This window comes from Castor canadensis, chromosome 11 (genome assembly GCF_047511655.1).
Source record: "Castor canadensis chromosome 11, mCasCan1.hap1v2, whole genome shotgun sequence".
Lineage (NCBI taxonomy): Eukaryota > Metazoa > Chordata > Mammalia > Rodentia > Castoridae > Castor > Castor canadensis.
This window is the reverse complement of record NC_133396.1, coordinates 130429179-130452678: the sequence shown is the minus strand read 5'-3', so window position 1 is coordinate 130452678 and position 23500 is coordinate 130429179. Positions and strand designations below refer to the sequence as shown.

General features: G+C 50.5%; 1 protein-coding gene across 1 annotated transcript; it reads right to left on the bottom strand.

Annotated features, from left to right (window-relative positions):
* Nucleotides 1-1663: 1663 nt before the first annotated feature.
* Nucleotides 1664-23221, bottom strand: Csrp1 (cysteine and glycine rich protein 1). The gene is made up of 6 exons (XM_020183158.2): nucleotides 23067-23221; nucleotides 12004-12116; nucleotides 6587-6755; nucleotides 5475-5604; nucleotides 3261-3354; nucleotides 1664-2841 (listed from the first exon to the last, which is right to left on the bottom strand). The coding sequence occupies exons 2-6, from the start codon at nucleotides 12113-12115 to the stop codon at nucleotides 2765-2767; spliced, it is 582 nt and encodes a 193-aa protein (XP_020038747.1). The 5' UTR covers nucleotide 12116; nucleotides 23067-23221; the 3' UTR covers nucleotides 1664-2764.
* Between the last annotated feature and the right edge of the window lie 279 nt (nucleotides 23222-23500).

Sequence of the window (23500 nt, the reverse complement as noted above, 5' to 3'; positions counted from 1 at the left end):
ACACACACACACACACATTTTCTTTCTTCTTGTAGCCCAATCTGGCCTTGAACTCACAATCCTCCTGCCTCAGCCTCCACACACATTCTTTCCCTCATCTCTGTCTTCATGTTGCAATCTGGCTCCTTCTGGGATCCCTGGCTCCCCAACCTCTCAGGTGACCCCAAAAGATTGCTAAGGCTCTTGTTGGAGGAAGTCTGGGGGATGGGGAGAGTATGCTCCTGAGGGCACACTGGATGGATGCCTGGCTCAAATCACCCGCCCTCTCCCTTTGGGCCAATCCCGTGGGCTGGTTACCCCAGGGCACTATTCGTGCTATTAATGCACAAACCCTCCCAGGGATAAACCAGATTAGATGTGTGCGCAGAAGCAAAGGGTTCTCAGCACCCGGGGTAGAGGAGGAGGGCATGGGATGTGCAGAAAGGGAGCGCCAGCCTTTTGCCCTGACCCCACAGCACCACCTGGTGTCTCCTGGCACAGCGCAAGCGCCCTCGCTCTCTCTCCGCCATGCCCCGCCTGTCACTGCCCTGCGACGCTTCCCGGCCTAGCCGCCTGGGTTTTCAGCCATCGGCTTTGACCGGGTTTCACTCCCAGGAGGTGCGTGCTGGCCTCTGCCTACTGCCCACTGCCCTGGACAACTGGCGATCTCTCAGCGCGACAGCTAGAGCAGCCGGGCCGTGGAGGATGGCACTGCGCTGGGACGACCGGAGGCCTGCCCGCGCAGCCAGCAGAGGGCAGCCTGTCTCCACCTTTGGGCCCCAAGGGCGCCAATCCAGGCCACTCCCTCAGCCCCAGCCCAGAACCGGAGGGTCCACGTGTGTTTATGGAACCACCGTCCTCCGTCCAGGGAACCTCCCCATGCAGCTCCCCTGGGCCACGCCCTGTACTGGCGGCAGAGGAGTTACAAAGTGAGGGAGTCCTTGACTCTACTTGGGGAGCTCACAGCTACTGTCCACCTTGGACTGGCATTCTGATTTCCAGCTCTTTTACCTGTCATCTTGCACTTGCCTATCCTCCCGTGCCACTAATGGACCTTACACAGGTATAGGTCTGTCAAGGCCACTGTTGGACTGGCCATCTGGATAATATGCACACAAGGCCTTGTTAAAGCCTCTGCTCATTTTCAAGGACTGAAATAGAGAAGTCCCCAAAGTATGACAGGTATTCCTAAGATGAGGGGCACTGCAACCAGATGTGCCCCTTTCCCAGGAGTCTGGTCTTTCATGGACTTGGCTGTGAGGCTAGAACAAGGCAACAAGCTTCACTAGGCCCTTCCTCCCCTCACCATTGGCAGAAGCGAGCTTGACCAGATTTGACCTGAAAGTTCCTCTGGCTAAGTTTCCCTCTTAAGCTGGGGCTTTCCAAGCTGGGAGAAGTTCTAAGCAGTTTTGAGACCTTGCTGAGCCCTTCAAATGTCAAAGTCCACAAAGTTCCCATGCCCAGATGTAGAGGCAAAGCAGTGCTGTTCATTTGGTTGGCTCACTCAGGCAACATGGTTCAGTTAGAACCAGTGCAGAAAAGCCAGAGCTCAGAAGATGCAGGAGCGAATCCTCTTTGGTTCATTTCCACCAGGCCTCCTACTGATGAGATTGCTGCAGTACAGTTCCCTTCCAGTTCCTAGAGTGTGACAATGCTCTGCAGACATAGGATCAGCACACCAGAGTTCTGTTCTAAATGGCTTTATTGACCAGATAAGAAATCAGCTCGAACACAGCCCACACCTGCAGCACTTGCTGTGGACAGTTTCGTCCTTTCAGTCACTAGGAGCATCAAGGTCTGGCCCCTCCCCTTCTTCCTGCTGCTGCTCCTGACCTGAAGGCCTGGGAGGGATGGGGCAATGTGGCTGGAGAAGGTCCCTGGAGAAAGGCAGGGTAGAAGGGGCGGGTCATGGCTGGACGGGAGGTCCTCAGAAGTGGGTGCAGAGGGAGCAGCATTGGATGCAGGCGAAGGCTGTGTCTGCCTCCTCAACATCTGAGGAACAATCAGACATGGCTAGAATGGAGCTCTTCTAGGACCCAGGTTTAGGACCAGGGCTGACTGGCCTAAGATTTGGAACACTAATAAATGTGAATGTGTGTTGGAAGTGTTTTCGGATTCTCCCATCAAACAGGGAACTAAACAATCTCCTGACTTTGGCTCCTCAGACCTGAGTTGTTCTCCAGTCCCAAATGGACTTCCAAAGACTCAAAGGCAAGAGACCAGAGAAACAAGAGGCTCCTTTCTATGGCCCATGACCCTGTCTGCACACCCCTCTGCCTCCCATAGTGACTCCCTGAGCTGGGACTCCTCAGGCTTATTCTGAGGGACACCAAGAAGCCTGCCCTTTTACCAAGAATCTCTGGGGTCCAATAAACTACAGCCTTCCCCAGTCCTATTTGGGTCCTACTTCCCTTCCTCTCTTCCTGCTGCTGCTCCTCTGGGCTCCAAGATGTAACCTCAGGTGTCTTGGCCATTCAGCCTAAGAGGCTAAGAACAGAAGTCTGTGGGGTGAAGGGTAGGGAGAGGGGGGCTGGACCCACTTAGACTAAAAAGACAGGTGTCTCCTACAGGTGGTAGTGTCAGATTCCAGGCAGGGAGATCTCCCTAGTGGGGTGGGAGCTCAGGCAGACTCCCCAAACCAAAGGGAGCCAGATGCCTAAGTTCAAGTCATTAGTGATGTGTGGCAGGGCTGAGTGAGAGAATCCAGGAGGTCTTCAAGGCTGCTGGAAAGGGAATGGCAATGAAAAGCATAGGAGCAGGCAGGGTGTGGCAGGCAGTGGTGACCTCACTCTGAGTGGACCAAGGCTCCAGCTCCTTGCCCAAAGCCAAAACCCTTGGGCCCGAAGTTTTTAGCATAGCATCCTGCAGAGAGAAGAGAAAGGTAACACACACTGCTGTCCCCCCAGCAGTCCTACCCATTACCCCTGTGCCTTGCCTCTGGAGCAGGAAGTCCACCACCCTCCCCCATGTCCATGCCCCTCCCCCCCCCACATCTCAATAATGATGGAGTTCTTCAGTCCACTCTGGGCCCATTTCCTCTGCTACTACAATGGGGGAAGAGGCACCATCTGATGAAGAGCGCTGGATGGAAAAGTGTTAGGAAGCCAGGCTCTACATTGCCAAGCAACTCTGGCCAAGTTCCCATCAGTGATAGGAAGGAGCTACCCGAGATGCTCTGGCTCTTGTATTCCAAGGCCAGGAACTGGTTCCCATTCAGCAAAGATATAACTAATCCCCTCCCACCTCAGGCCTCATCTTCAATTAGAAGTGAAACTACCCACCTTTGCAGTAAATCTCACCATCCTTGTCTGCCAGGGTGGTGGATTCCAGACCTTTGCCACACTTGGCACAGCGGAAGCAGGACTTATGCCAGGACTAGGTAAGAAAGGAGAGAGTTAATGCTGCCACCAGTGACTAGGGTGCGCCCACCCCAGTCCATTCCCCTTGACATAGCCCTGGTGGAAGGGCACTCCTAAAGTCTGCTAGGCTGAGAGAAAGACATCCATGGTACTGGGAGGAAGAGCAGGCCAGAGACCAACCACACACCACCTCACACCATCCATCTTCAAAGGTGTGCTGCTATGAAGTGCTGCAATGGTGGCTTGATGGTTAGTGGCAACAGCTATACCTGAAAAGGCAAGCAAGGGGGTAAGATCCAGCCCAGGTACCTTCTCCCCTGTACACCACCAGACAAGCCTTCTCTATACCTTCTCCACATTCTGCCTGTGGGTTAGCAATGTGAACAAAGGTTCTGGACTCTTCCAGGCACTCCACTAGTTGAATGGTCTCCCTAATGTCCTCTCCTGGGAGGCCTCTGCCTACCTTGCAGAATGGAAGGTCTCCCTTCTAAATGGCTGATGTCTGGCCACAACACAGGTATCTGTAATTGCAATTTCTTCTACACCAGCCCAGCCTCTGAAGTTCTAGGACTCATGCTTCATTTGCTCAAAAGCTGTCAGCTCTCAGAGAGTGATATGGTTGTATGGCCCTCACTAGGTAGCTGTCAGCATTAAAGGACTTCTTCAGTGTCAAGTGCCTGCATGGGGCTTGGCACAGAGGAGGCCCCAGTCAATGTCTTGTATAGCTTTGGAAGGGGAATGGGTCTATGCAATATGCTGAGTATCCAGGGGCCATAGAGAGCCCCTGGATCTGGTTCTAAGAGGTGCCCTAAAGCAGCCTCCCAGGGGAAGAGGTAGGACCCAGGTTTGGGTACAGTGATCTTACACAAACACACACACACACACACACCCCACTGCGTAGACAGTGTAATTTCTCGGCAGCCACCTCCCATCAGCAACAGCTGAGCAGGCTAAGAAGCTGATATGTAGAATGTTCTGCTAAACCCTAGGAAAGCAGGAGGCTGGCAGCAGTCATCCAGGACAAAACAATGCCTTTTAAGGGCAGAGAGACTTCCTCAGCACAGCCACCGGCACCCAGGCTGGAGGGTAAGAAAGGAAGCTGGTCCCTTCAGATTTCCTGGCCACTGAACCTCCCTGACTGGCTCCTTCTTCTGTGCCCAAGGGACAGTGTGGGGCCCAGGGAGCTGAGATGGGGACCTGGGTCTCAGTCTTCTCTCAATGCCTTCAACAGTCCCCCAGCCTTTGTTGCCTTTCCAGCACTCCTGGCTGGAGGAGAACTGAATCATACTTAGGCCCCTATCCATCTCACATTTCCAAGAAAGCCGCCTCAGTCTCTGCTCACTCCTACAGCACCTAAAAGTATTCTCTGCGCCAAGTGTTCCCTTCTTGGCCCAGGCAAAAGAGAAGTGGGATTCTCCCTGCCTTTTCCTCTTCAACTCCAATTCTCTTATCCTGTTCCTTAGTACAGTTGTAAGTACATTATAGCCTTTCTAAATAATAGTCACTCTTAGGTATTCTGCTATCAGAATATCACACTTTTTTCACAAAAGTGTGAAAAAGCCTCGAACCTTGGAAATCTCTGCTCTCAGGGTACACAGGCTCATGGGAAAACATATCCTGTGAGATAAATGAGATTATTGAGTGGTTCTTAACATGTTGGGGATCACAAATCTTTTTTGGTGCTGGGGATTGAACCCAGGGCCTCGCACATGCAAGACAAGCACTCTCCCTCTGAGCTACATCCCAGCCCCTCACAACTTCTTTTGAAAATCTAATGAAAGCTATGGATTGTCACAGAGAGAGACATTCCTACAAATTTTTGCATTTAAGTTTAGGGTATTGGTAGACCCACATACTCTTCAGACTCTGTGGTCCTCAACTCTAGAGTATGGACTTAACAACTCCCTGTGAATTTCCCATAGGCAACCCATCAATGGTTGGGATGTGAAAGCTCACAGGTTGGTGCCTGGGACAAGCAAGCCACAGAGACAAAGGGTATTCTTCCCTAGAAGGGAATTAAAGCCCAGTGCTCAGGTTGCCCTGAGCAGAGCCAGGGTCACCACTTGCAAAGTTCTGCAATCTACAGTTCAGGAAGGTGTCCCCTCCTGCCTCCTTCCATGCCCATTAGTGCCTTACCTTCCCAGCACCGATCACCTTCTCCGCAGCATAGACTGCCTGGCTACACCGTGGGCAGCGCTCAGAGCCACCGATCTTCTGGGCAAACTTGGATGCGTTGGGGTTAGTGGTGGGCCTGTGGCCAGGGGCTCTGCACAGGGAAGGACATGTAGTGAAATGACTTACAGTGACAAATAAAGGTGGGCCGGCATGGCAAAGGCAGGATCCCACCTCCATCTCATGCCAGGGCACTAAGCAGAAATCCCAGTCAAGGTGGCAAACACTAGGGTCATCTCCCATGTTACAGATGGCCAAATGAAGGCTCAGCGCATTGAAATATCACACCTCCTCTATCACCCAATTAAAACCCCAGAATCACTTAACACCCCATTTGCTAAGAATCACCCCCACACACACCCTGTACTCCAAGCCCCTCATTTCTGCAGCTGATCTATTTATTAGATTCTTTCCAGAAGAAATCTGCCAACAGATCATTCCCACTGGGGCAATGACCTTGACCGAAACTTGGTTATTCATCTGTCATTTTCGTCTGTTCCCCCAGAGTCGAGGCATTGCCAGGCTGACAGCCAAAAGCAATCCTTTACCAGCAAGTCAGAGGTCAGGAAGTGCTGGGGGTGGGGGGCAGCCCGTGACATGTCCAAAACAAGAAAATGACTTCCCTCAGTGGGGCTGAACGTGAGACTAATGTGGCCAGTGTTACTCCAAGCCCTGGTCTGGGTCAGAAACTCACTTGCAGGGGATTCCCTGGGTTTCTCATCTATAAAATAAGGCAATGGGGCCCCTCCCAGCTGTGACACATAAAAATATAGAATGCATGCTCCGTGCCAGAAGCAGCCAGGCCTGTCACCTTCCCAGCTGGATCCTTGGCTGCGCTATGACTCCCTTTTATTTTTTGATTGTAATTATTTATCTTTGTTTGTTTTTATTTTAGTTTGTTTATTTGTTTCTGGTTTTCGACAGCCTTCAGTGTGCTGAGATTATAGGCATATGCCACCACACCTGTTCTCCCTTTTAAACCAATGATTTTCTGAGCCTTGCACTGCAGAAAATGTGCTCAATTCAGGGATGGGGGAGAGAATTCAAGAAAAGGTGGGAGAGAATCTTGTACTCACTCCTCATGCTTGATGCCCAATGACTCCCCTTTGTCGGTGCTCAGCGTGCCTGCACCCTGCCCATAGCCATAGCCTTTTGGCCCATACTTCTTGCCATAGCAGGACTTGCAGTAGATCTCCTCTCCGTGCACAGCCACAGTGGTGCTGTCCAGATTCTTCTTACAGACCACTATGGAGAGGATGCGAGAATGGTGAGTCACAGCTGGGTGAACCCTGCCAGCCCCCTGCAGCTGAAGCTCTCTGGGCACTCTGCAAACATACTATCCTGCCCTTCCAGGAGCTGCATAGAAATGGAGGCCACTGGGGTAGCAAATGAGTTGGAGTACAGGGGATTGCATCTGCATGTCTGACTAGGGGCTCAAACCCCAGCTTCCAGGAATCTGACAGTATCCCTCTCAGACTGCTGTACCCGCATTCTTCCCCAGCTTTGGTGCACCCCAGAGTTCAGAGGCAACAGCCTAGGCTGACTCCTTGCCACCAAATGAAGCTCTTTCTTCTGCCCTCGACAGAGATCATATGAACCAAGAGGAGAGGAGAATATAGAAAAGCAGGAAGAAAGGCAGGGTTGTACCAAATTAGAATTACAGGGCAAGACCTAAAGAAACAGCGAAGTTTGGTCTTGTGAGAGAAATAGTTGAAGGTTAGCAGCATGTGTTCTCTTGAGGCCTGGGCCTGTCCCACCTCCAACAATGAAATTGACAGAAACATGCTGGTGGGCATCAAGAGGGGGAAGGTGGGTGAAGTGATATACCCTGAAGGAAAGGTGAACATGGCAGGCTTTGAAATGAGATGCAGGTCATAATTATCACAGCAATAGGATTTAAAGTTTCTAGTCTCAGAAATCACTTTTTGACACTGGGAAAAGTGAGGTTCAACACTGGGAAGAATTTCCTGAGCCCTGGGGTATGAGAGATTGGAATGGGGTGAGTGGAAAACCTTCGGGCCTCAAACACCTTCCTGTTGTTCTCATAAGGAGACTGTGCACATTCTCCAGCATAAGAGGGTTGAGAGCCTGGAATCAGAGCCCAGCCCTCCCTTCCAGCTGTGTGGCTTAGGCAAATTATTTTGCCTTTCCAGTTTCACAATCCTCCTTTGTAAATGCAGGTGATCATGTCTGCGGCAAAATGTGGCTGGGAGAATCAAATGAGATCTTACATGTGGCATACCTTGCACATAATAGGTGCATAATAAATGTTGACTACTCTTATTAGTGTCTTATAAATCTGGTACCACAGGGAGACAGGCAGGGGGAGGGACAGACCCAGGCCTCAAGAGAACACATACTTTTAACCTTCAACTATTCCTCTCACAAGACCAAACTTCACTGTTTCTTTAGGTCTTGCCCTGTAATTCTAATTTGGTACTATAATATTCCCAAATAATGATACATCCTCAAACACCTTCTTCTGAAGCCAGAAGCCCACAGACACCACTGAGGAAGCCAGGCCTCTTTCCTCCCTCAGAGAAGGCTCTCAGCTCAGTTCCTTGCAATTGGCCATTCTTTTGCCTTTAAAGGGTCCAGCCCTTGGCCAGTTCTTCTCTCACCCTGAGCCCCAGGTTGGAGACTTCAGACTAAATAAGGACCCTTTTGTCCTGCCCTTAAGATCTCCACCCCATACCAGAACTCTGGGCCACCCAAATATGGAACCTCCCATCATTTCCCCTGGGGCTTGGCTCCCAGGAAGAGGGCAGGGAACAAGAGGCCAAAGACTCCAACATTCCCTTCTAGGGCGGGAAGTCAAGTATTGGCCTAGAATTGTTTTCCATGAGACTAAATTGAATTGTGAATTCCAAGTTCAGAGGAAAGGCAGAAAGCAGAGATAAGAGTGGATGAGAGCTGGGCACCTTTGGCTCACACCTGTAATCCTAGCTACTCAGAAGGCAGAGATCAGGAAGATCATGGTTCGAAGCCAGCCTGGGCAAACAGTTTATGAGACCCTATCTTGAAAAACACCCATCACAGAACAGGGCTAGTGGAGTGGCTGAAGGTGTAAGCCTTGAGTTCAAACCCCAGAACCACAAAAAAAAAGAGGGGATGGGGGAACAAGACCTCTTTTGGTTGATGTATCCAGCAAGAGGCCCAGGAACTCAGCCCAGAAGAGATATTGGGGCCTACCAGTTGATTCCCTCCAGATGGCTGTCTACAGTGCTGGTCAGGAAGTCTCTACACCTGTTCGTCTACATTGGTTCTCTCAGAGGCCCAGACCTGCCCACCATAGCCCACCCTCCACATCCTGCCATGGCCCTCTGCCCCTCCATCTCAATCCAAGTGAGGTAGTGGGGGACTCAGCTCATTTGTAAGGTCTATGAAAGACCCTATCAAGGGGAGTTTTGGAATGTATTTCTTATTCAAGGACTACCTGAATGTAAATTTCTACTGTATCATGTTAAGCAAAACAAAACAAACAACAAACAACAAAAAAATACACGTGTACAAAAACTGGCTTAGTTTGTTTATTTGTTGTACTTGCATACAACCTGGCTTGGTAGGGCCTTGTGACGCTATTTGGAAATACAGGGAAGAGGCAGCCCCCCCACCCCCAACCCGCCCCCCACCCCCACACCAAGGATGGAGAGTGTTTCTCTCTGCTTCCGAAAGGAAAACTGAGGCCCACAAAAAAAAAAGTTCAAGCTCCCATAGCCAGAAGCAGGGCCAGGCCAGATCCCAGCCCCTGAATTCCAGTCCTGGTTTTCTGCCAACCTAAGATTCCTCTTGAGTAGGCTAAGAAGCTAGGGCTAGAAGAATGAAACTGACCTCAAACCTCAGCCTGAGGGTCAGAGGACATGTAAGGCTTCTCTGAGCTTAGCCTGAGCTCTAGGACTCTAGGGAACAGCCCAGGGCCAATCTGCAGGCTTCGGTTCTGTCAGCCACTAGTACAGGGTTAGGACAGACAGGCCCTTTTTGTCCAGGGTGACTGCTCACCCCATCCTGCCCTAGGAGGGAGCTGGTTGCAGCACAGAGATGGGCACAGAGCTTCAGGGCAGGCTCCAGGCCAGAACTCAGCTCTCTTATCAGGACTGAACCATCTGCTAATGGGAACTGGCTGCCCTATTGAGACCATAGGGTTTCACTGCTTCCCTTGCTCCCCACTCATGCCAAGCTCTCCCTGACCTTGCCATGTTGCATCAACCTGTCTTCTAGTCCCCATCCCAGATCCTTAGGAAAGGAAATGTGGGTGCCAAGCTGAGCTGGACCCAGAGCCAAAGACCTGAAGGATCAGAAGAACTTCTTTTGGGAATTTCCCTGGACCCAGACAACAAGAAGGATGGCCTTTATTGTGTTCTGGGTCAAATAGACCCAGATCCTACTGTTCTCTCTCTTCCTTAAGGAGTAAAGTCCTTTGATTCTGTGGGTTACCCTGATTTCAGGCTGGACACTGACCACCACTTGACTGAAAAAGAGAAATGGTGCTCTTTCCATTCCTTACCAGGTCTCTGCCTAGAACCTAGCATGGGCTGGCTCTGCTCTAGGTCCTAAGAATAAGCAGGAGAGGTGATGCTTCAGAGGGCTGGGACAGAAGCAGCGGTGCTATTGGCTCACTCACAGCTCTGACACCCCAAAATTGCACAGGACCTGGGACCCCAGCTGCATAACACCCTCAGCCACCATGCTCTCCAGCCTGATTTTCTACAACTGTTTCTAATCCCCAACACCCCCTCACACCCTGCCCCAGTCCCTGCTCCTTCCTTCCTATGCCACCCCCTGAATTCCTGACCTCCCTCCACAGCAGGACTGCAGGCAGAAGCTCTGGGCACAGCTGACCCCTTTTAGTCAGTGGTTAAGCAACATTTGAAAGCAAAGAGAGAGGCTCTCCAGACGCTGCAGCCTGGAGCCTCTTCCCAGCCAAAGCCAAGCCCTCTCTTACTCCCTCTAAAAAAAACACTGGCTGAAAATCCCTGAGTGATGAGCTGCCGATAACCAGATGCTGCTGCCGTTTGTGGCCTCCTCTGCAGGCTGGAAGCCAGCAGAGCTCCACCCAGGCTTGTGTCTCCATTCATCACAAGAGCCCTGGAGCTGTCATCCAGACCTGATTGGTGATGTGGGGCCCTGGCTTCTCTGTGCTGGGTGACTTTGGACTAATCTACCCGGCAACGGGTAGAGATGTGGTGAACATCCAGCAAACAGGTAGTGCTAGGTCCACCTGGATCATCCTCTGGAGCCCAAACCTCCCAGGAACAAAGGAACCTCAGATTTCCTAACTATCTCATAGGATGCAGGAAGGACAAAACCTCACTTCCTGGAGCTCCCAGATGGGCCAGGACCTCAAACCCCTGTAAGTGTAAGCTCTCCTTTCTATTACACCACCTTCCTGTGGATCCCTTAGCAATGAGCTTGGGGGAGGTGCACATGCATGCATGCATGCACCAGGGGAGTGTCTATCATTTATTGAACACCCAAAATTGTTTTAAGTGCTTTGTTTCTTTTACAAGCTCCTTTTATTTCAACACCATGAGGAGTATTAATGAGAAAACTCAACCAGAGAGAAATTGAAAAACTTGCCCATCATCACACAGACAGTAGAATTTTGATTCTAACCCTGATCCCATTGGCTCTGAAACCTGGTGCTTAACCAAGACATGCTACCACCTCCCACTCAGCCAACCCGCAAGGAACCGCATCTGATGTAGCTGCCTCTCCTAACACAGAGCTTCTGCTCTGATCACATCAAATCAATCACTTAGGAATCTAAAGACAGGCTTCTCTAAGTTGCCACTTCCTGGATGTATCACCTGGCCCAGGTACCAGTCAAGGCAGCATCATGGACTCAGGGTCCCTGGGTCAATATCGGATGCTCAGTGTCTTGTGCCTGGTTTCCTGCTTCTCCAGGCTTGTGATGGAGCAACTCTCACTCTGAATTATTGGGAGTGGATAGCAATGAACTTGGAGCCCTCCCACCCCCCACTTCTTCCTTTTCTTGCAGGCTGTCTGAGTAGGAGTATGGTGTGAGACAAGTGGATGTACTGGCTTGGAAGGAGCTGAACAAGGTAGGGCCCACTTTCCTCCACACTGACCATCACCATAAGGCTGTGGCCTCTTTTGCCTCTTTACAAGGGATAATTTGGACCTGAAGGCTAGTGAAACTTTGGGCTAAAAGTGTCTTCTTCTGAAATGATGGGATTGTAGCTGGGAGAAAAAGAAGTCAGTGGAAAGTTTTCCTAACCAAGTCTTTCCAGCTTGGCTCTCAGCCCCTGCACACCCGCCACCTCCACCAGCACTGGCCATTCACCCCCTCAGAAAGCAGCTTCTGAAGGGAACAAAGGCCCTTAAGTGTTTCCCTCCCCAGCTGTACTTCAGCCAAATGTCAAGCTGTTTACATCCCAAGGGACCAGTTCCCTGGGGTGTCGACAGGCCCAGCCTGTGGGGGCAGGCCTGTCCGGGTCGCCTGGCAGCAATAACAGGCCCGGGAGGTACTCACTGCACAGGAAACAGGATTTATGGAAGCTGTTGCCTTCACACTGGACCTCCTCAGCAAAGTAGACTGATTTCTGGCACACCCCACATTTCTTGCCTCCTCCCCAGTTCGGCATTCTGAAAAAGGACACAGAAATGAGAATTAAGTTCACAGGGAGACAGAAACAGATTGGCCATGACAGAAGAGCACCAGGCAGAGTCTGAGGAGCAAAGGTAAAGGAGGCTCCTCTGAGGATTACTTCCTCCTGCTGTTCTCAACACCATCCTGCAGCAGCTATGGAGGCACGGCCTGCCATCTAATCCCATTTACAGCGGCTGCTGTGTTTTCAGCTCTTTGCTCAAGACACTACAGGATATGAAGGAGTTTCACAAGGAAGGCTGCAGAGGCAATGCACATGGACCAGCCACTGCAGCATGCCTCACCACGGGTGCATCTATCTCATGGAGAGAAGTGAATTCAAGTAAGACATATTTGATACATTGTAAGAGCCTTTGTTTGTAAATGCCACAATATACCACCAGCCAGCACAACAATAAAAGGAAAAATAAGTAAAGAATGGGCTCAAAAGAAACAGATCAGCCTGAGATCACAAAGCACACATCTGTTCATAAAATTCACAAATGGGCAAAACTCTATTGTCAAGAGGTGAACATATGAGCACAAAGTATTACAGAAAAGCAAGGGAAGACCACTGCAAACCATTGTCAGAGAAGTCACCTCTAAGACCAGGAAAGGAACGTGGTGGGTTGGGGGTCACCTGGGAGGCTGCTGAGGCCCCAGCCATGTTCTTTCACTGAACTTGAATGGTTGTCCTATGGGGGCTCTCTTTATAATTATTCCTTGACCTGTGATGTGGGTGTTGTACATTCTCCTGTATGTAAGATGCAGCTCACCAAGAAAAGGTTTAAAACAAAATGGGAAACAGGCACACAGGGCACTATTCTCAGGCCTTAGAGTGCATTAGAACCAGGTGAAAGGCTTTTTGCAAAACCAGGTTTATTAATGTCAACCCAGAGCTCATGAATCATAACTGCTGAAAATGAGGTACAGGGATCTAACTGTTAGTTTTATTTTATTTATTCAAGTACTAAGGCTTGAACTCAGGGCCCTCACCTTGAGCCACTCCGCCAGCCCTTTTTGTGATGGGTTTTTTCAAGACAGGGTCTTATGAACTATTTGCCCAGGCTGGCTTCGAACCACAATCCTCCTGATCTCTGCCTCCTGAGTAGCTGGGATTACAGGCATGAACCACCAGGGCCCAGCAGGAATCTGATTTTTAAATAAGCACCTCAGGTGAGTCCAAAGCAGATGGTCTGAACCAGCTTTGGGGTACAGAGCTGTGGTTCTGATGCCAGTTTGATCCAATCTTGATCCTACTACTCACTAGCTGTGTGACCCTGAGCAAGGCAGTTGGTCTTTCAAACCTTGATTTTTGCACCAGTAAAATGCAGATGAGAAGAGAAGCCACTTCAAAGAGTGTTTCTGGGTATAAATGACGTATGGTATGCCAAAGGGTTGGCACACAGTAAGTGTTCAATAATTATTATTAATACTGAAGCCAAAAATAAGGCAGGTGATGCTACAGGTAAGTGCCTGGCTCACCAAATGCAGAAAAGCAGAAGCTACAGGAACTTGGAGAACAACTTAGGAAGGCCTAAATTGATGGAATCTGCCTCTCTCCTTCCACTTTAATCATTCACCAACAGACATATGACCGAAGGAGAGGACACGTCCAGCTCTTTCAACAGAAGTTCATGAAGGGAAGGGCTCCCCAAAACACAGCCAACTGAAGGTTGTGGGTGCCAAAGTGGCCCAGATCGTGGTGAGTGAAGAACACAGGCTGCTAGGAAGGAAGGGAGTAGGAGTCAGAGAGGTTTGCTGTTCAGGAGGCCAAGCAGCCTAAGGAGAAAGCACCACAGAACCTGTGTCACAGACTTGCTAAAAATAGGGAGGTGGCATCCACAGTCTACCATCCAATAACCAGGTTTGTGCTGGCACCCAGAGTTAATATCAAGAACGGAAGGAGACACGGTCTCTGCCACTTGGAAAGCTTCCCAATGGATGGTGACACGGGCCTCAACTCAAGAAGAGGACTCAGGTCATGTTCACATGGCATCTCCAGGCCTGCATGGCACCTGGCACAGAGGTCTCCACGTAGGCGTTCAATAGGTATTTGAGGAAGGCGTGCAGGATGCTGGGGCCATGTTCTCTGCGTAGTGTTTCTGCAGAGCCCGGGACCTGGGAGAGGTGCACAGTAACCATGTGCAGACTGGGAAGCAGGGGTTAAGGCAGGGGAGCAGTGTCAGTGATGCTGCCTGCTGCCAGTTACTGGAGCTAAATATTACCAAGTCTTCAGCAATGGTTTGTTGGAGTATAAGAGAGAGATATGTTTTTAGTCCCACATCTTAAAAGTTGGGGTTCCCTTTGTTTTCTCTCTCTCCCCAATCTCCTGTTCCTACATAGCTGCTGTCATCTCCATGCAGGAATTCCTGCATATCTGAGGCCCTAGCCTTTCTTTTCTCTGAATCCAGGCTCATACGATTTCAGGTGAGCATCTCCACCTGACTGGCACATGGATAGGCCAATTTGCGCATGAGCCATTTGAACTCACTACTTTTTTTCCTCAACCTTGTTCTTTTTCTTGACTTCTCTGTTTTTTCTTGTGGTGCTATGACCATCCTCTCTCTCACCAAGGAGATAGTTTCGGGCTCTTTGCCCTTCCCTGGCTGTGTCCCACTCTTGTTCCCTTTCCCCTCTCACCCTGAAGCCAGGTGTGGAGCCCTTTGGAGTCTACCAGCCCTCTGGTGCCTCTTCTCTCCATTACTCCCCTCGTCCCCTCTGCCAGCCTGGTTCCTTCTCACCTTCACCCAAGAGGTTCCTGCAGCCTGCGGATGAAGACATCTGCTACATTCTCCTTTTTCTTGGTCACTACCCCCATTTTCAGCCACAGCCTGTGGCCTGGGCCTAACCTAGTCAGCCAATGCTATCAGTTCAGAGTTGAGCGAGGTCAGTGGGATATAAGAAGGGATTTCTGGGGGTTCTTGAACAACAACAAAAATCCCATCTTCCAAGAGAGTTTCCTGGGAGCAAGTTCCCCTCACCCTACCACAAGCAAAAAAGAGGGAAGCAATGGGCTCTGGGTTGTTGCCACAGGAGGACAGACAGTCCAAAACAGAGCTATAAAACAAAAGAAACTGAGTTTTGATGACATTATTAGGCCACTGACTTAAGTCACATCTAGAGCTCCATCTAGCTCCAAACTCAGACAATCAGCAAATTCCCTGTGCTGGATATGCTGAGACTTTACAACCGCCTGGGACACATTCAGAACCACAACCCTGACGGTGGCCACTTGGAGTCTCCTTCCTAATCCAGCCTCACTCAGCTACCAGAGCTTTCTCATAAACACCTGTGTCTGAGCTACACCTTCCCTTTGGCATTGGAGCTCCTCTGCTTGCCATCCGCTGTCTCCTCTTACTCCACCACACTGATATTAGGCTGATGATCTAACCTGTGTTCGGCCCCCTGAATGCCCAGCCCAGAGCCTGGCACGTCAGAAGTCTCAGGCCACACCTTCAAATACAGCTGGAGGAGGCTGAGCTGAGTGCTGAGGGTGGACCTGTTGTCCTTCCCCAAGGGCTCTGGAGGGACCACAGCCCACTGCACAAGTCCTATCCAGGTTCAGGACTGACCGTGGCTCTGCAGGCCCACGCCCATCACTGACACACTCTGTAGGTAGGATTTCTCTAACTCATGACCTCTCTCTGTCTCCTCAGATAACCTTGGGCCCAAGCTCTGAGCATCTAGTGCCAGTTCCCATTGCCAGCCTCTCGTGTCCCAGTTCCTTCACCCCTTTCTCTCCTAGGACTCCAGGGGCAACTTGTTGAGCAGGGACTGAGGGCTACAAAACCACACAATGTGAAGGGTAACTGGACAAGAACGGCAGCATGCACTACTGTCTGTCTGACCATCAGCCCTTCTTCTCTTCTGCCTTGCTCAGGAACCCTGAGTCGATTCAGACAGACACCAACTCTACCAAGTGACTCAGGGGAAGTACCCCATCCCTACACGTGTCCCTGTGAATAAGGACAGAGCCTGAATCACTAACCCAACCATGGTGACTCCATTCTCCTGGCAGTGGCTTTTTCAAGAACAGCCCAGGCCATTTCTGGACGGTGAAATAGGAAATTAGTTCAGCTAAGAAAGCTACTGGGGAAAAATGCTCAGTCACACGGCACCACACAGGCTCTCCTCCCCCGACACACCTCCACCTGACACTTGAAAGTGCTACAGCCAAGCTCCCAAACAGTCACTGACTACTCCTACTTCAAACAGACAGTAAAATGGCATCATCCCATTTCACCCTGTTAGCTGAAGATGGAGAATATATGCCCACTTTATAGCTAAGGAAAGCAAGGCTCAGAGAGGTTAGGTAAAATGCTTGAAGCCATACAGCTGAGAGAGGCAGACTGTATTCTAATGCAGGTCCATCCATTTCAATCCTGTGACTCAGTCACCATGCTGCAGGCCTGGCATATTGAAGAGGAGCTGCACAGGGCAGTTCATTAAGGCTGGCTCTCTTCCTTGTCCCTCTCCTCCCTTTCTAGACCCTATAACCACCAAGGGACACACTCAGGCCCCAAGGGACATCCCTAAGGGAGGAAAATTCCCCTCACCACGAGGCGGGGAGCCAGTGCCAAGCAGTGCTTTGTTCCCAGACAGAAAGCCCTTCTCTCTCTGCGGGAGACCCACAACTCCATACAGGCCTCCCCTTGTTCTCCCTGGCCCTGTGTCAGGGGCCCACATCCAGCAGGGACCCAGGGAGTTAGGAACATGGGCAGAGAAATGGGTGAAGCCCAAGGACCTGTCATGAGGGAGATTTGCTCAGGATGCCCCCTGGCTGGACCGTTCCTTTGAGCCTGGCATCTGGTTAGGGGTCTCTCTCATGAGTTCAGTTATGGGATGGGGATCGAGTCCTTGAGAGGAAAAGCAGAGACGGTGTCCACAGCCAGAAAGTATGGTGTCTATAGCCTAAATGATGACCTTTCAGGGGACTCTGTGTATGGAGAAGAGTCCCAGCTGGAAGGAGCCTTGGCTACCACCTCTCCTGCCTGAGTAGCTCCTTATTCCTCCCCCTCCTTTCCAACAGACAAATTCTGGCTGTGGGGAGGCTGGATTGCCTTAAAAGGAAAGGTGTTTCTCAATTTGTGGAGTGCCTAGGAGAAGCATTTGGCTCCTCCTCCACTGCCTTTCCAGTTCTGGGGGACAGAAGACCTGTGGGAGGCTGTGGCAAGAAGGTTCCCTAGGGCAGACTTCAGGCTGCGCAGGAAAATGGGAGCTGGGGTTAAGTAGATAAGATTTACCCCTTCCCAGCAGGGCAATCTGAGGTTCTGAGCTTCATTTGCTTTTCTCTAAAACGAAGCCCTGACTCCCCAGTCACGTCCTGAGGATGAAATGAGAAGGTACAAAAGGGATGATATGGTATCTGGAATGCTGTAGATGACACTCCCCTGATTACCACTAACAGACTAGCCCAGCCAAGCCTCACACTACCTTGGCAGATGTGGGGCCAGATGGCTACCCTCCTTCCCAGCTGGTCCACATCTGGACGGAACAGGGTTTGAGAAGCAACATGCCAAATAGGGACCAGCAACTCCTGACCTATCTGTCACCTGGTTAATGAATTGGGGTCAAGCTACATGTCCTTTCTTGGGGTTTAGTTCCCCAGTTCCCCCTGATTACTTGAGACCACAAGCAGGGACCTGTGTCTTTACATCAGGCTCTTGGTATAAGGCTCTTGAGAGAACCATTACTAATGACCCATAAGGACATTCTCCACAGTGGGCCCCTTCAGAGTTATATTCCCATTGGAAATTGCCGTCTGTGTTCTGGTTTGTCCCACTTCACTCTCTTGATAATCTGAGAGAGAATAAAACTTGAATTTTTCTGCTGAATGACTAGAAATATCCAGTCAGGTGTTTACCTAAAATGTCAACATCCTTAGGACTGGCTAGAGGCTAGAGGTCAATGACTGACCTCTTCCTGATAAGCAGCTAGCTCAAGTCTGCTGTTTTTTCTTGTTGTCCCATTAAGATCTGTACCCAGGCTGGGCACAATGGCTCAAACCTATAATCCTAGCTACACAGGAAGTGGAGATTGGAAGGATCACCATTCAAGGTCAGCCTGGGCAAATAGTTGGAGAAACCTCATCCCAACCAATAGCTGGGTATAGTACTGTTTGCCTGTCATACCAGCTATGCAGGAAGCATAAATAGGAAGATCAAGGTCCAGGCCAGCACAAAAATAACCAAAGCAAAAGAGGTTAGGAGCATGGCTAAAGTGGTAGAGCTTCGGTCTAGCAAAAGCAAGTCCCTGAGTTCAAGTTCAGGTTTAAAAAATAATAAAATATAAATAAATAAATAAACCTGTTGTACCCAAAGCCTCCCTCAATCTTGAAATCTTGAGAGAAAAGATCCAATATGGCAGCCCTTACAGCAGCAGAGGACAGAGGAGACGGACATATGGCGTAGAATCATGCTCACCCCAAATCTCAAGAAAGTCAACAGAGGTGATGGGTTTGGTGGATCATGTTTCAGGTTTAAGGAACCATCTCTGGGATGCACCTTGATTGCCAGCCACCAATGCCTGAAGTAGACTCCCTCTCATCAAACCCTTGACAAAGCACCCCATATCTTCATTTCTCCAGTGGAAAAATCCCATCTCTCCCACTCAAGTTAAGTGTAACAAGTGGTTACACTTGTTCCCTAGGGTCAAAGAGTGCTTACAGGGATTAAGTCCCCAACCTTTCACGTGTTTATCTTCTTGGAAAGGTGCTGCTCAGGCTACCTGAGCTGTTTGGTATCTGCCAGGTATACAGGAGTGCTATCATCCTTTCCAACCATGCAGCTCAACCTCTTCCTTCACACCCCATCCAGAGAGCAGCCAGGAACAGAAAGAGAAGGAGCAGGTCCACTGGTTCAGAGACCGCAGTGTCTCCATCTTGGAAATAACAACTAGGAACCCAGTAAAAGACTTCCCCAGAAGGTAATGGTCCCTAGTGGGGCGGAGTAGGGGGAATGACCAAAGAAAAACAAGACAGGCTTGGCCTCAGCTTTATGCACATGGTGAAACCACATGGTTTCTTTGAAAATTTGCACATGACTGACTTACCTCTCTGAAGTCAACCAGCATCTCTGATCTATCACTCCAGGCCCCATGTCCCTCAGAACTGGCCAGTCTCTCCCTCCACACTCTCACTCTCTCCACAGCATGTCTCTCTCTTTTCAAAGCCATGCCCCATGGCCCTTATGGGGTTGTGAGCTGCCAAGAGCAATGCTAAGTCTCTCCATTTCCTCTCTTGTCCCTGAATGTCTTTTATAGCAAAACTCTCCACCTTTGGAGTTCAAAAATCTGAAGGTCGTGTGGAGGTGGAAATGAGAGGCTGTGACTACTTTGTGTGTGTGTGTGTGCTGATGCTGGGGATTGCTCCCAGGGCCTCACACTTCCTAAGCAAATATACCACCCCTGAGCTACAACCCCAGTCCAATGACTTCTTTTAAGTATTTCAAAACTAATACAGGAAATCCTATATTATAATTAGGCTTCACGGACTAACCAACAGATGGAATTTGCTTTTGTTTGGCATGATGTGATAACAGTTGGTTATCCTACGTGCTGAACAAAAAAGTCTGAATGATTTTTCTTTGGTTAATTTTTTAAAAAGTAAAAACAAATGAGCACTTAGGCCTTATAAACACAGGTTGCTTGCAGCTGACACCCCAGGAAGCTCCATCCCACGCCACTCTTGTGTAAAGAATGCCCAGGTCCCCTGGAGAGGAGGGGGCTGCCTGGCTGGGCCATACTCCAGCTGCAAACCTTCTATTTCTTCCTCCCTTGTTACTGTAGAGGAGCCAGACACTGCCTGGCCTTCAGGAAGCACTGGAAATGCCAGAGTCTGGAAACACTCACTGCCTCTGTATTTACACACTTTACCATACATGGGAATTACTCAATGCTGACGTCAGACAAATTCCTAAGGAGCTGCGTAGTACAAGCCATGTCATTACCATATAAATTCCTGACAACTGGAAACAGCAGGCTAAGCCCCTGTCAGAACTCAGGACATCCCTCTCATCTTCCCCAAGCAGTGCTCCCCACTCCCTTTCTCTGTCTCTGGCTCTCTGGCTCTCTCTGGCTCTTTTCCAGGTTTCTTTCCTGCAAACCTAGCCCCCAAACTCAAACATGCATCAGATCTAGTAAAAGCGTACCTGGCAAATGACTTGGGCTCCCTGTTCACCCAGCCATGCAACAAAGTGAAAACCTAGGTCATGTGTTCTAACCCTGACCCCAAACAAAATGAGCAAAGCTGAATCTGCCTTTAAATCAGCTGCACAGCATCTTGTGAAGCTAATGTTTTTCACAAATGGCAGCTATTTCTTGAGCAAGCTGTTCTAGAAAGAGAAAATGTGGCAGAGCAAATCAAACTATGAGATTGTGGAAGCAGTCAGGCAGTGTTTGAACAGCAACTCGACAGGAACCAGCTGCAATCCTGAGCAAGTTCCACACCACATCTGAGCCTCAGTTTCTTCATCTATAAAGTAGCTAGCTGGAGCACCTACCTCATAAATTGTCCAAGATATCTAGCATGGACCTGGCACACAGCAAGTGCAGCTATCTGCTCACTATTAGCTGAAGGAATGGTCAATTCTAATACTCTTTGCTCACTTTTGTGTCTCTAGGTACTTCCCAATGTGCACGCATAATGGCAAACAACTGACTTGGAGGAAAAAGTCCTTTTGTCACTGGCATCTCTTCAGATCTCAAAATGTTTAATGCATGCTTCTTCACAGGCTGCTAACAAGCCAACTTCTCACAATGAGCCTGGCTTACATAAATAAATAAACTTTACATAAATAAACTTTGGCAGCCCACCAGAAAGCCTCCTCAACTTGCCTTCCCCATTGGGAAATTGACAGTGAATAAAAACTCTGCTTTGCCCCTTCACCTGCTTGTGAGCTGCCCATGTAGAAAAACTGGCTGCTGTTGCAAGGTTCATAGACACCTGGTAGGGCAACTCAGCTGAAAGCCACTCCTACCCCATTCATTCACAAGTGTTTATCTGTTTGTTTATTGGTTGGTTAGTGTGGAGGACAGGATCTTGCTCTGTAGCCCAGCCTGGCCCTGAATATATGATCCTCCTGCCTCCACTTTCCTGGGATTATAGGCATGGCCACCACACCCCGGCTTCATTCACCCATTGTTTACTGAGCATCAATCAAGTGCCAACATTACCCTCTCAGGCTGCAAGTCTGGCCCAGTGAGGACTGGCTGGCTCCAGAGCTTGACTGTGAATTACAAAAGAGAACAGAACACCTGTGCCAGGAAGGCAGGTGCTAGGGCAGACCAGAGGCAAAGAGGCCATGACACCCTTGTTTTTCGTATTTTCTTAGCAGGCCAGTCACAGAGCTGTTCTTCTGCTTCTCTCCTGCATCCCCCACAACCTTCCATTCTAGGCACTGGAGACCCAAGGACAGTCTCCCCTCCTCCTCCTCTTCTAGAACACACCACACCCTCTGCAGAATAAACTTCCTTCCCTGTCTAACTGTCCCCACCCCGGATATCCTTCACTGGGAGACTCATAGTGAAGGGATAAAGGCTGCCTAAGAGCTGGGGGGCAGGGGGGCTCCAGACTCTCTCTCTCTCTCTCTCTCTCTCTCTCTCTTCCTCCCTTCCTCCTTTCTGTCTCTCAGGGGTGGCCCTTGAGAATCTGGAGGCAGCCATCCAGGTACTATAGGGGAAGTTCAGAACCCAGTCGCCTGATCCAACCTAGGAACAGTCCCCAACCTGGCCTGAGATGACAGAGGAAGCTAACAGCTCCAGTCAGTCAACTTAGTTTCTTCAAGGAAGTACAGGTAGGGGGAGGACAGAAGGAGGAAGTACTTGAGTGCTACTGTGTTAGAGATCCTGTATGCTATACCTCAAGTACCTGCCCTGAAAGAAATTGAGGCATGGTGAAGTTGTCACTTGTCCAAGGTCACCTGTGAATTAAGTGGCAAATCCAAGAGTCAAAACTCAGTCTGCCTGCCTTCTACACACTTCTCACCAAGACCCAGGCCACCTCTTCATGATAAACTTCCCACCAAAGCCCAGTGATCTGGAGCGGAGGGGGGATGGGGGCGTGGGAAGGACCTGCCCATTCATTCACTCCCAGGGAGCCCAGGACCTTAGGAATGACCTGATGTCACACTCTTGATCCCAACCAGGACCCGGACCCTGAGTAGATTACAATAGCACGGAGAACCGAAAGTATGCAAAACACGGCCAAGCCTGCACCATCAGATAAAACACCTGCCTCAGTGGGTTGTTTGTTGGGTAAAATATTGCAACATTCTAAGTGTGCTCGATATCAGCCCCTTTTTTGCTCGTCAGCTTTCAAAACACTTCCTATCTCTGCTCTTTCAGGTTGCAGTAACAGGTCCCCAACCTAGCACCAAGACTTGGGTGGGGGAGGTGGAACCACGCATTTTCCACTGAATTCTTTCAGAAAAAGGAAAACTCACACCTGCGCTCTGGGGCACAGATGCCCAAGACCACGCGCACAAGGCCAGATGTTTTTCCCCGCCCCACCCACGGGCACTTTCTCCAAGGGGAGGAGCGTGAGGGAGGTGGTGGCACTGGTGCCCTCATCTCTCGGTCATACAATGAGTGTCAGTGACCCGCAGAATCGCCAATTGTTCTGCCTGACCTGCGGGCGCTTGGGGGGTGGGGGGGAAACCGGGTCGCCCTGGGTCAGCGGCGTCAACTGCATCCAGGGTAGAAAGGGTCCCAACGTCTCCTGGAAAGAGAAGCACCTCCCGGCCTAACTGCAGTCACCTCACAATTCCTCGTCCGCATCACTTTTCCGCCAAACTTTCTTCCCAGCCGCTAGGGCCGAGGTGGAGCGAGAGTGATCTGGAGCCCTGGGTGCGTCCCAGGCGCCCGTGCTGCAGGGGTCAGAGAGGGGCGATGCTCAGGTGCGGGGGGGCCGCAGCGGAGGAGCCCGCGCGGGGTGGCCGGGGCGCACTCACCTGGCAGCTGCTGGGCGGGCGGCGCGCGGTCGCAGGAGTTCTCAGAAGCGACGGCTGGGTGCGTCCGGCTGCGCGCGGTTTTGTTCCGCTCCGGGGAAGGCGTGTCCCGCGCCACGCCAACCAGTTATTAGGCTTTGCACACTGCACCACAACAGGGCTGATGTCACCGCGCGAAGCCCCGCGGCGCTGCACTCCCACCCCCATCCCAGACCCGGGCGGCCGGCAGGAGATGCCCACTCCCGCCCGTGCTGCGGTCCCACTGTGCGCCGCGCCGCCACCGCCCAGATGGAAAGGCTTTGCACGTGCAATGGGCCTCTCTGGGTTTCCCTCTCAGCCAGATGGAAAGGAAGACCTGTGATAAACTCGATCCTCTAAGGAAGGTGGGAGGGGCCTCAAAATTGCCTGTCCTGGTGGCAGAATCTAAGAGACAGATC